The 11,436-nt window shown below is 42.3% G+C and overlaps 1 protein-coding gene across 1 annotated transcript; it reads right to left on the bottom strand.

The window, feature by feature from the left end:
• Positions 1–987: 987 nt before the first annotated feature.
• LOC112256228 (short coiled-coil protein B) lies at positions 988–4,649 on the bottom strand. Its single transcript, XM_024429319.2, has 4 exons — positions 4,497–4,649; positions 2,479–2,550; positions 2,291–2,371; positions 988–2,200 (listed from the first exon to the last, which is right to left on the bottom strand). Exons 2-4 carry the CDS (start codon positions 2,495–2,497, stop codon positions 2,058–2,060), a joined length of 243 nt encoding a protein of 80 aa, XP_024285087.1. The 5' UTR covers positions 2,498–2,550; positions 4,497–4,649; the 3' UTR covers positions 988–2,057.
• Positions 4,650–11,436: the final 6,787 nt, after the last annotated feature.

Genomic DNA, 11,436 nt, shown 5'->3' with positions numbered 1-11,436 from the left:
TGGTCTCGAGTTTACTTCGACTTGCAGAGTCGCCGCTAATGTTCCCCAGCAGGGGGCACTAATACTGCACAAGTCTTGCAGCTGGGTCAACTCAACAATCACTTCTATGGAGAATATGGGGTTTGGCGCCAATCCTCACCTCCGGATATTAAAACAAAATATTTGCTGCCGGGAGAATACATTTGTGTATCCTAGTCCGGCAGAGGCAATCGGGGAGAGAAGTAAACTCCTCCGTCCACCTTAACAAATTGACACTGCTACGTAATTATAGGTTTCCAGGTCAGAGGACTCGAGGAGAGGACAGACTTTGGTCTAATTGAGAATATCCCTGAGAAATTCCGTTTCTAATTCAATGGATTGACATGTTACCTTGTTCCGGGCCTGCTGTTTCGGCCATGTACTGTTATACTCTCCACCCGGCACAGCCAGAATAGGACTGGCCACCCCTCATAGCCTGGTTCCTCTCTAGGTTTCTTCCTAGGTTCCTGCCTTCCTAGGGAGTTTTTCCTAGCCACCGTGCTTTTACATCTGCATTGCTTGCCGTTTGGGGTTTTATGCTGGGTTTCTGTATAGGCACTTTGACATCAGCTGACGTAAAAAGGGCTTTATAAATAAATGTTATTGTTGTGGTCAATACATTTAAGTACAATCAATCTAGGGATTGGCATGTCAACTGAAAATCAGGCTACCACAGGCCCCAGCAGCACATGACAGATTTTGAAATATAATATTAACTATAAGAACATGTTCCTGACTGTTGAGACACTGAGCCTTGCGTTAGCTGTGGACATACAATATAATGCCTCGACATGTCAACAGATACATTTACAGCATGACCTCAGTGAGATGCAGAACGCCAAAACTCAATGCTGGCTGTTCCTCATTTGTCTTTCCGGGCACCCTTAGAGCCCACGTGGAAGCTGGAGATGTGGTTTAGAGAGGACTATGTGGAGACAGGAGAGGAATACCACCACATACACTCAAAAGGCAAATCAAACACTTTTATTAAAACAAATGTATTTAAAAAGAACATAATGGTCAAATGTACACAACGGCTACACACCAAGGTTTAGGGTGACTTCCACTGGCTGACAAATGCAACGAAGCAACTTTCTCTAGCATTGATGCACATGCGCAAGCCCCAAATTATTCATACAATAACAATTCATTTTAGAAAAACAAAGGTCTGAACTCTGATTTAACATCTTGTGTGTTGGATGAAAACTTTGCCAGTGGAGAGAGTCAGCATTCCAATTAAGCCTAGACCTAAAAGCGTAGTCTAATAATATGACAAACAATATTAAAACATACAATATTAAACCATGATGACTATGGGCTCTATTCAAGCTGTAAAACGTTACAGATTCCGCGATAGAAATGTAAAGGTAATTTCCCATTGAGCCGACATATGCAGCGTTTACCGTGAATGAGGTCTCTGCTAAAGCCGGAACATTGCCTTTAAATTTGAATCACGCTGTTAAGCTGAACTTCGCGATGCGGATTGAATAGAGAGAGCCCTTAGGGTTGCATAATTCCAGTAACTTTCTCAATTCCCTGGGTTTTCCAGAAATCCTGGTTGGAAGATTCCTGCAATTAGAAGTGGATAAGCAGGAAATCTGGGAATAGTCTTGAGATTTCTAGAAAAACAGAATTTTGGGAATGTTACCGTGATTTTGCAAGCCTATTTAGACTACTAGGCAATCTGAAATGACACGGTTCCCTCATCTCTTCCTTCAGGCGAGGTTATGTGTAGTAAAAGAAACATATACACCCAGAAATAACAAAGTCGGATACAACAACTGTGTAACAATGGCAATAATACTGTAACATAAATAGAAAAGTTAAAAATAACCCAATGTAAACAATTGAGCTTCACTGTAGAAATCTTAAAGGTGGCGAAGTGAGGGGAGGGTCTAGGGCTATGGATGTCATGACGACAAAGGCATAAACTCTACCAGCTGTAGTTCAGGGGGGTTATTGGCTGGTATTTGGGTTAGGAGGGCTGAAGGTGGAGGGGGGTTGGTTTTGGAGGGCAGTGGCGGTTCTTGTCTGGTCCCTTATTTTCGTTTGCTCTTGGTGTCGGTGGTCTGGAACACGCTGGAGGCAGACATAAGGTTCTCAATGTACTGACCCAGAACCTGGTTCTCAGACTTCAACTTCAGGTTCTCCTCCTTCACCGCATCCACACGTGACGACAGGTCTGACAACAACAATGATGATTTAAGGAATTGCAAAAACTAACATTATTTACCACTGCTTTCATGGGTCTGCAAACATCTAGCCGTCTCACCTTCTAGAGTGTGTTGAAGCTCCAACACCTGGTTTATAAGCCTAGTCTTTTCCTCCAGCTCAGCCTGATTCTCCATGTCACCTACAACACACACAACGCATTCTATTACAAACATGTCCATGGGAAACAAATGCTGTTGACGTTGCACATTTCCCAGAAAGTATGTGAAGCAAGCCTTGGGCTCTTACCATCCCCGTCGGAGCTCATGGCGAAGTACTCGTCTTCCTTTTTGGAATGCAGGGCTGCAACTTACAGGGACACTGGAAGGGGACAAACATTTAGAAGGAATAGGATCTTAGGCAAGGGTCAATGGCCCTTGACTGACCTGTTCAACTCTTATGTATACTGAACAAAAATATAAAAACGCAACAATTTCAAAGATTTTACAGTTCATAAGGAAATCAGTCAATTGAAATAAATTAATTAGGCCCTAATCTATGGATTTCACATGACTGGGAATACAGATATGCAGATATCCACAGATATGCATGCATCCTTCAAATAGAGTTGATCAGGCTGTTGATTGTGGCCTGTCGAGAGTTATCCCACTCCTCTTCATTGGTTGTGCGAAGTTGCTGGATATTGGCGGGAACTGGAACATTCTGTCGTACACGTCGATCCAGAGCATCCCGAACATGCTCAGTGGGTGACATGTCTGAGTATGCAGGCCATGAAATAACTGACATTTTCAGCTTTCAGGAATTGTGTACAGATCGTTGCAACATGGGGCCATGCATTATCATGCGGAAACATGAGGTGATGGCGGCAGATGAATGGCATGACAATGGACCTCAGGATCTCGTCACGCATCTCTGTGCATTCAAATTGACATAAATTGCAATTGTGTTTGTTGTCCGTGGCTTATGCCTGCCCATACCATAACACCACCCCCACCATGGGGCACTCTGTTCACAACGTTCAGCAATGCGAATTGCACACTCCCTCAAAACCTCTGTGGCATTGTTGTGACAAAACTGGACAGTGGCCTTTTATTGTCCCCAGCACAAGGTGCACCCGTGTAGTGCTCATGCTGTTTGATCAGCTTCTTGAGTTGCCACACCTGTCAGGTGGATGGATTATCTTGGCAAAGGAGAAATGCTCACTAACAGGGATGTAAACAAATTTATGCACAACATATTTGTGGTTGTTTTGGAACATTTGAGATATTTTATTTCAGCTCATGAAACCAACACTATACATGTTGCATTTATATTTTTGTTCAGAAAAGTAGAGGTTTGTGACATGGCGCCTGCATGTGTGGATTGATCAACAGTTTTAGGATTCAAATCAAATTTATTTATATAGCCCTTCTTACATCAGCTGATATCTCAAAGTGCTCTACATAAACACAGCCTAAAACCCCAAACAGCAAGCAATGCAGGTGTAGAAGCAGGATTGACTGACTTGCTGTAAATTATTCAATACAATCAATGCAACGGTCTCTACTGGTAGACTTACATTTGTTACCGCTGCTCCATTCAATTCGCCAGTCAATTTGCAGCCAAGTGGTACACTTCCATTGTGAATAAATTAGTTTAAATTTCATTTCAGCTACTTTAAAAAAGGAGCAATCTAGAATTGCTACATCCATTTAGACTTGTATTAATGATATAGCTATACCCATTCATTATTGGATGGTCAGTCCTTAATCTGATGGTCATCCCTTGCATAGCTCGGTCTGAATATGAGAGTGGTTACATTTCTCTAGACCCAGTGCAGCTTTTTAATAAAACAGTGGCGGGGTTCTGCTTTGTTGTTTAAATCGCAATTTCTCCTTATTTTTTTTAAAACAGATAAACTGGCTGACAAGATAATTACTCTAACCCTAGTTGAGCATAGATTTTGCGTCCTATGTAATTCAACCAGCTAGCTAGCGTTAGCTAAAAAAAAAAAAAAAAAATTGTCTGCCCGCAATCACAACCTAGAAACACTCGTCCACCCAAAATCTAACATTATTATTACACACTTTGACTTACGAATCGGGTAGCCACCGGTAATGTTATAAATTCTTATTCTACCAGTGTCCTGGCCAAAAAAATATCACCAAAGTTAGCAGACTGTGTAGCTAATCTTGCTAGCTATGCCGACAGAGGCCAGCTGGCGAAACAAACCTGCCCGGTCTTATTTGCTACCCATAACAACACTTTCTACAAAACCATTAAAACAACTCAAGTCGAAATTGACAGAAAATATTCAAATTACTTACCCTCAAAGCCCCAAAAAATAAATATGCAATGTGGTGCTGAAATGGGGAAAACGTCCGAAAAAAATTCTACAATCCTGCCAGCCGCTGTTCAAGGTAATTTAGGTGTCAAGCGCCTCCTTCGTGAGATGCTCCTCGTGTGTCCGCTAGAGGGTGGTGTAATACTGATTATTGTAACCAGAGCCATACGTTATCTACAGGAGATACCAATGCATTAATGGCATTGATTGTGGCCATTATTGCGAGCCCCTTTGAAACAATGCTGCAGCTGGTCAACGACATTGCATTTTGTTGTAGACAGTTAAGACACGTAAAAGCGTGGTCAAAAGCTTTTTGAAAGATTCCTATTTTATTTTGGAGTTGCACAGAGGTGTACCACAAAACAGAAATGCTACCACCATAGCATTTTCTCCATACATTTCTTAATATATTTTCCTAATGCTTTTTCATCATAGAAACCATTTTGGAGAATGGAGAATATGGATGGTTCTCAGCACAGACAGGCAGAGTAAGTTAATGTAGCTATTCATTACAGATTCTCTGGTACTTTTGTCTACTTTTTAGCCAATAGTTCTGAAAATTGCCTACTACGTCACATATAAGCAGATATGCGCACCATGTCATTGCTCTCTCTCTCTCTCTCTCTCTGCTGTGTCCACTGAGCCGTTGGGCCCGCCCTGCAACCTCATTGGAGAACGCTGGACAGGTCTCTTCTAGCTGTCACTTGTGAGAGCAAAATTATGTTATAATACTGTTATTGCATAAAATGGTTGTTTTATGGAATAGAATAGGGTTATTGGAACACTCATCTGTGCGTTGTCTTCTGAGTTGGGCCTCTGGGGCTTAATGCTGACAGTGGATTTACAATGCCTTTGGTGATAAAACCTAAAGACCGCATTCCATAGCACGAGTTGGTGTTTGTGTACTGGAAGGTACCAGGGTTCAGATTGCTCGGATAATTATGAGAGGACAAAAGCTGAAGAACATACGCACATCCAGGTACTTTCCACAGGTGCTGGAGTTGTAGACAAACTCATGGAAAATAGAAAGAAAACGTTGCACACTGTTTCTCATTCTCCTAGGTTATATTTATTTATAATAACGTTTCGACCCTTAGGTCTTCATCAGGCATCCATATCCCAGGTCGGGGTGGAAGGTCCTATATATAGGGGCAGTACTCAGTGACATCACTTCTTGAAAAACAGGTAAACAATGTATGACAGTTTCACAATATTACAATTCAGTGTATCAAAATATATGATCATACACAGGGAATGTGATCAATATTTACAGTAATATACATACACATTAAAAAAATCCTAATTGAATATTGTAACTACATTTTGACATAAAAACAGTTTCAAGTCAAACCTCTCGTTAAGGCCAAGAGGAGACAGTGTTCAGCCTGTGGATCCAGGATGATTCCCTTAGAAGAAGTTTCCTCTCAATGTCCCCTCCCCTGCGTGACATCTTGACAATTTCTCTTCCAATGTATCCCAGAGAACTAATAGGATGTCCAGCTTGTGCAAAATGAGCAGCAACCAGATTCGTTGTCTTACCTGTCCGTATATTGCTGCATTGTTCATTGATCCGTGTCTTAAGGCTTCTATGGGTTTTCCCTATGTAAGACAGACCACAAGGCTATTTCAACATGTAAATAACATTGCTGGACATGCAGGTAATTAGGCCCTTGATCTTAAATCTTTGTCCTGTGTGTAAATAAGTTGCATTTGTACGTAAAGCTGCATTGACCACATTGGCCACATTTGTAATTTACCCTCCAGAACCTTGTCCAAAAAAGTTTCTCCCTTTCTCTAGTGGGTAATCAGATTTAACAACAAAATCTAATATCAATATTATTATATTATTAAAATGGCGCAGAAGAAGGCAGACGTTTTATGTGTCCTCAACCGATTGTGTTTTTTGTTTGCGTTGTTTGTAACTTATTTTTTAAACTTATTTTGTACATAATGTTGCCGCTACCGTCTCTTATGACCGAAAATAACTTCTGGACATCAGGACTGCGATTACTCACAACTGACTGGCAGAATCATTTTTTTCCCTGCTAATGATAAACTGCTTTCTCGGGAACAGGCCCAAATCCCCGTGATTTGCGTGAAGAGGAGGTGGAGAAAAAGGGGCCAGAGGGCAGGCTGCCTTCTGAGAATTCATAGGCGATCGAATAAACCCCCACTTCCTTCCACTCTGCTTGAAAACGTGCAATCTTTGGAGAATAAAATCGATGACCTACGCGGACGATTAAACTACCAACGGGACATTCAAAACTGTAATATCTTATGCTTCACGGAGTCGTGGCTGAACGACGACACGATCACCAGCTGGCTGGTTGTACTCTGTACCGGCAGGATAGAACAGCGGCATCTGGTAAGACGAGGGCAGACTATGTATTTTTGTAAATGACAGCTGGTGCACGATATAAGGAAGTCTCGAGCTATTGCTCACCTGAGGTAGAGTATCTCATGATAAGCTGTAGACCACACTATCTACCTAGAGAGTTTTCATCTGTATTTTTCGTAGCTGTTTACATACCACCACAGTCAGAGGCTGGCACTAAGACAGCACTGAAGGAGATGTATTCTGCCACAAGCAAACAAGAAAACGTCGCTCGTAGTAGCCAGGGACTTCAATGCAGGGAAACTTAAATCCGTTTGACCAAATTTCTATCAGCATGTTAAATGTGCAACCAGAGGGGTGGGGGGACTCTGGACCACCTTTACTCCATACACAGGGATGCGTACAGAGATCTCCCTCACCCTCCATTTGACAAATCTGACCATAATTCTATTCTCCTGATTCCTGCTTACAAGCAAAAATTAAAGCAGGAAGCACCAGTGACTAGATCAATAAAAAAGTGGTCAGATGAAGCAGATGCTAAGCTACAGGACTGTTTTGCTAGCACAGACTGGAACATGTTCCGGGATTCCTCCGATAGCATTGAGGAGTACACCACATCAGTCACTGGCTTCATCAATAAGTGCATCGATGACGTCGTCCCCACAGTGACTGTACGTACATACCCCAACCAGATGCCATGGATTACATGCAACATCCGCACTGAGCTAAAAGCTAGAAGCTGCCACTTTCAAGGAGCAGGACTCTAACCAGGAAGCTTATAAGAAATCCCGCTATGCCCTCCAACGAACCATCAAACGGGCAAAACGTAAATACAGACTAAGATCGAATTGTACTACACCGGCTCTGACGCTCGGATGTGGCAGGGCTTGCAAACCATTACAGACTACAAAGGGAAGCACAGCTGAGAGCTGCCCAGTGATACGAGCCTACCAGACGAGCTAAACTACTTCTATGCTCGCTTCGAGGCAAATAAAATAGAAACATGCATGAGAGGACCAGCTGTGTGATCACACTCTCCTCAGTTGATGTGAGTAAGACCTTTAAACAGGTCAATATTCAAGGCTGCAGGGCCAGACCGATTACCAGGACGTGTACTGCGAGCTTGCGCTGACCAACTGGCAAGTGTCTTCACTGACATTTTCAATCTCTCCCTGTCCGAGTCTGTAATACCAACATGTTTTAAGCAGACCACCATGGTGCCTGTCCCCAAGAACACAAAGGTAAACTGCCTAAATGACTACCGACCCATAGCACTCACATCTGTAGACATGACGTGCTTTGAAAGGCTGGTCATGGCTCACATCAACACCATCATCCAGAAACCCTAGACCCACTCCAATTTGCATACCGCCCCAACAGATCCACAGATGATGCAGTCTCTATTGCACTCCACACTGCCCTTTCCCACCTGGACAAAAGGAACACCTATGTGAGAATGCTATTCATTGACTACAGCTCAGTGTTCAACACCATAGTGCCCTCAATGCTCATCAATAAGCTAAGGACCCTGGGACTAAACACCTCCCTCTGCAACTAGATCCTGGACTTTCTGATGGGCCTCCCCCAGGTGGTAGGTAACACACATCCGCCACGCTGGTCCTCAACACAGGGGCCCCTCAGGGGTGTGTGCTCAGGTCCTGACCGTGTGGTGACAGGACAACAACCTTTCCCTCCCTCAACGTGATCAAGACAAAGGAGATGATTGTGGACTACAGAAAAAGGAGGACCAAGCACGCCCCCATTCTCATCGACTGTGCTGCAGTGGAGCAGGTTGAGAGCTTCAAGTTCCCTGGTGTCCACATCACAAACAAACTAAATGGTCCAAGCACACCAAGACAGTTGTGAAGAGGGAACGACAAAACCTATTCCCCCTCAGGAGACTTGGCATGGGCCCTCAGATCCTCAAAAGGTTCTACAGCTGCACCATCGAGAGCACTGGTTGCATCACTACCTGGTATTGCAACTGCTCGGCCTCCGACCGCAAGGCACTGCAGAGGGTAGTGTGAACAGCTCAGTACATCACTGGGGCCAAGCTTCCTGTCATTCAGGACCTCTATACCAGGCGGTGTCAGAGGATGGCCCTAAAAATTGTCAAAGACTCCAGCCACCCTAGTCATAGACTTCTCTCCGCTACCACACGGCAAGTGGTACCAGAGTGCCAAGTCCAGGTCCAAGAGGCTTCTAAACAGCTACTACCCCCCAAGCCATAAGACTCCTGAACACCCAATCAAATGGCTACCCAGACTATTTGCATTGCCCCCCTCTTTTACACCACTGCTACTCTCTGTTGTTATCATCTATGCAGCATAGTCACTTTAATAACTCTACCTACTTGTACATATTATCTCAACTAACCGGTGCCCCCGCACATTGACTCTGTACCGGTACCCCCCTGTATAGTCTCGCTATTGTAATTTTACTGCTGCTCTTTAATTACTTGTTACTTTTATTTCTTATCCGTATTTTTTTTAAACTGCATTGTTGGTTAGGGGCTCGTAAGTAAGCATTTCATTTTAAGGTCTACCTACACCTGTTGTATTCAGTGCATGTGACAAATACAATTTGATTTGATGTCTCACGTTTGGGGGCCTTTTAAAAACCATATGTGGGGGATATTTAAAAATGGGTTTCAATTGTGGGTCTGTATCAATAATTTACCAGTGCTTCTTGATAATGTCCTTAAATGCCTTCCCCAATGGTGAGTATTGCGTAAAGCATTATTGGACATGTTCTGCTTTTTCTTTGACTTTTGGTTGAAGGCTATCCAACTGTTAGCCCTTCAAAATGATCATTGACATGTTTTACCCAATTGTCTTTGTACCCTCTTTCTTTAAATCTTCGTGTGAGGCCCGTGGACTGTTCCTGATAAGAAGCATCAGATCTGCATATTCTTCTGATAGGACTGAATTGACTTATAGGGAGACATTTAATAAGTGGATGTGGATGAAAGCTGTCACCTCTAAGGAGGGTGTTCCTGTCCCTTGTTTTCCTATAGAGATCTGTAGAAAGGGAGGTTTTGTCCTTAATAACCATCACATCTTGAAACCGTTTTAATAGTTGCATTGTCTAAATTGTGTTTTTGTTTTTAAAATTTAAAATCCTAATTTAATATTGTATGTGTATGTATATTACTGTAAATACTGATCACATTGCCTGTGTATGATCATATATATTGATACATTTAATGGTAATATTGTGAAAATATGTTATACATTTTCTTTTACATCTTGTTTCAGGAAGTGATGTCACTGAGTACTGCCCCTATATATAGGACCTTCCAGCCCCACCTGGGATATGGATGCCTAATGAAGACCTAAGGGTCGAAACATTGTAAATAAATATCACCTGGGACCATGAGCAGCAGTGTGCTGCGTTTTCCTTTCTGTTTTCTATAATTATGAGAGGAACCTTGTTTTGGGGTCCAGACCCAGGTTTCCACACAATGAGAACAGTCTTTACAGCAGATCCTGTTTCCTGTGAATTATTCATTTCTTTCATACAAATCCCAACCTTATGACCCATTCCACACATCTGTTGTTTGTCATGTAGACTATAAAAGATCTTTGTATCCTTTGTGTCGGTGCTCTCCATGAATCATCTAAGGGTGGTTCGTCGACCAGCCATCGTTGTTGCAGAGTACTCACGTCATTCACTTGTGTGTGTGTGTGACCTGCTCTCCTTTAATAAGTGAATAAATATTTAGTTTAAGTATAACTCTGACTTGTGCGATAAGTTTGTCTCTCATCATTTTTGATAATACAGAAATGAACCACCACACACTCAAATGCGAGGGGCTGACTCTCATTTGCTAGAACTAAAATTGCTAGTGGGCTGGCCCACGTGGGGGGAAATGTAGGAAAAATGCAGTGGCACAGCTTCAAGACAACAGTCACTTTCAAACTAGAGATGTCATGGCTAATTGGGGTAAGAGAGTAATTCTGCTCATGGATTATGTATGTATGAACTACACATTAACACATCCAGCCCAAAGCGTGATGTTTAAAAAATACTTTCTTTGTTGCCAGTTCTTTAAGAAGGGCAGAATACAGTATAGACTAAACCATGTTCACCTTTTCAGACAACCCTGCCTTGTTTTAGTGGAAAAGACGTATCCATTGAAATACATTTGTCGAGCCACCATATACACACACACACAACACCTCCAGGAACTACAAGCCTTAGGAAGACACAAATGCTCCATGTTGTTCTACTTTAGCTAGTTATGTTTGGTAAAGCAAAACAGTGCATTATTTATGAGTTTTATAATCTTAACTTCGAAACAGAAAAATAGCTGTCACTGACCATGTGCTTACGGGTGAGCTTCCTGTTTAATGCTTGCTTTAACCCACTAAATGATGTGACACCAATGAAGTGATGTGATTTTGATCATGTGGTTTCTCTGCAACGGTCTAGTAAGAAATTAACTCGTCAGGATTAAGCTGTCCTAGTTTATGACATCACAATTTTTAAGAATTCACCCTATGTGTTCAAATACATGAAATTATGAATGTAATTAATTGACCTTTGTTGACAATAGTTGAGTGGTCACAGGGTATTTAAAAACGCT

This window comes from Oncorhynchus tshawytscha, linkage group LG08 (assembly GCF_018296145.1).
Source record: "Oncorhynchus tshawytscha isolate Ot180627B linkage group LG08, Otsh_v2.0, whole genome shotgun sequence".
Lineage (NCBI taxonomy): Eukaryota > Metazoa > Chordata > Actinopteri > Salmoniformes > Salmonidae > Oncorhynchus > Oncorhynchus tshawytscha.
The sequence above is the reverse complement of the archived record's forward strand: the minus strand, read 5'-3'. Positions and strand labels throughout refer to the sequence as shown.

Coding starts and splice junctions, on each gene's coding strand:
- LOC112256228 (XM_024429319.2), bottom strand. Junction 2,201..2,290: donor GCTTCAACACACTCTAGAAG/GTGAGACGGCTA, acceptor TGTTGTTGTCAG/ACCTGTCGTCACGTGTGGAT.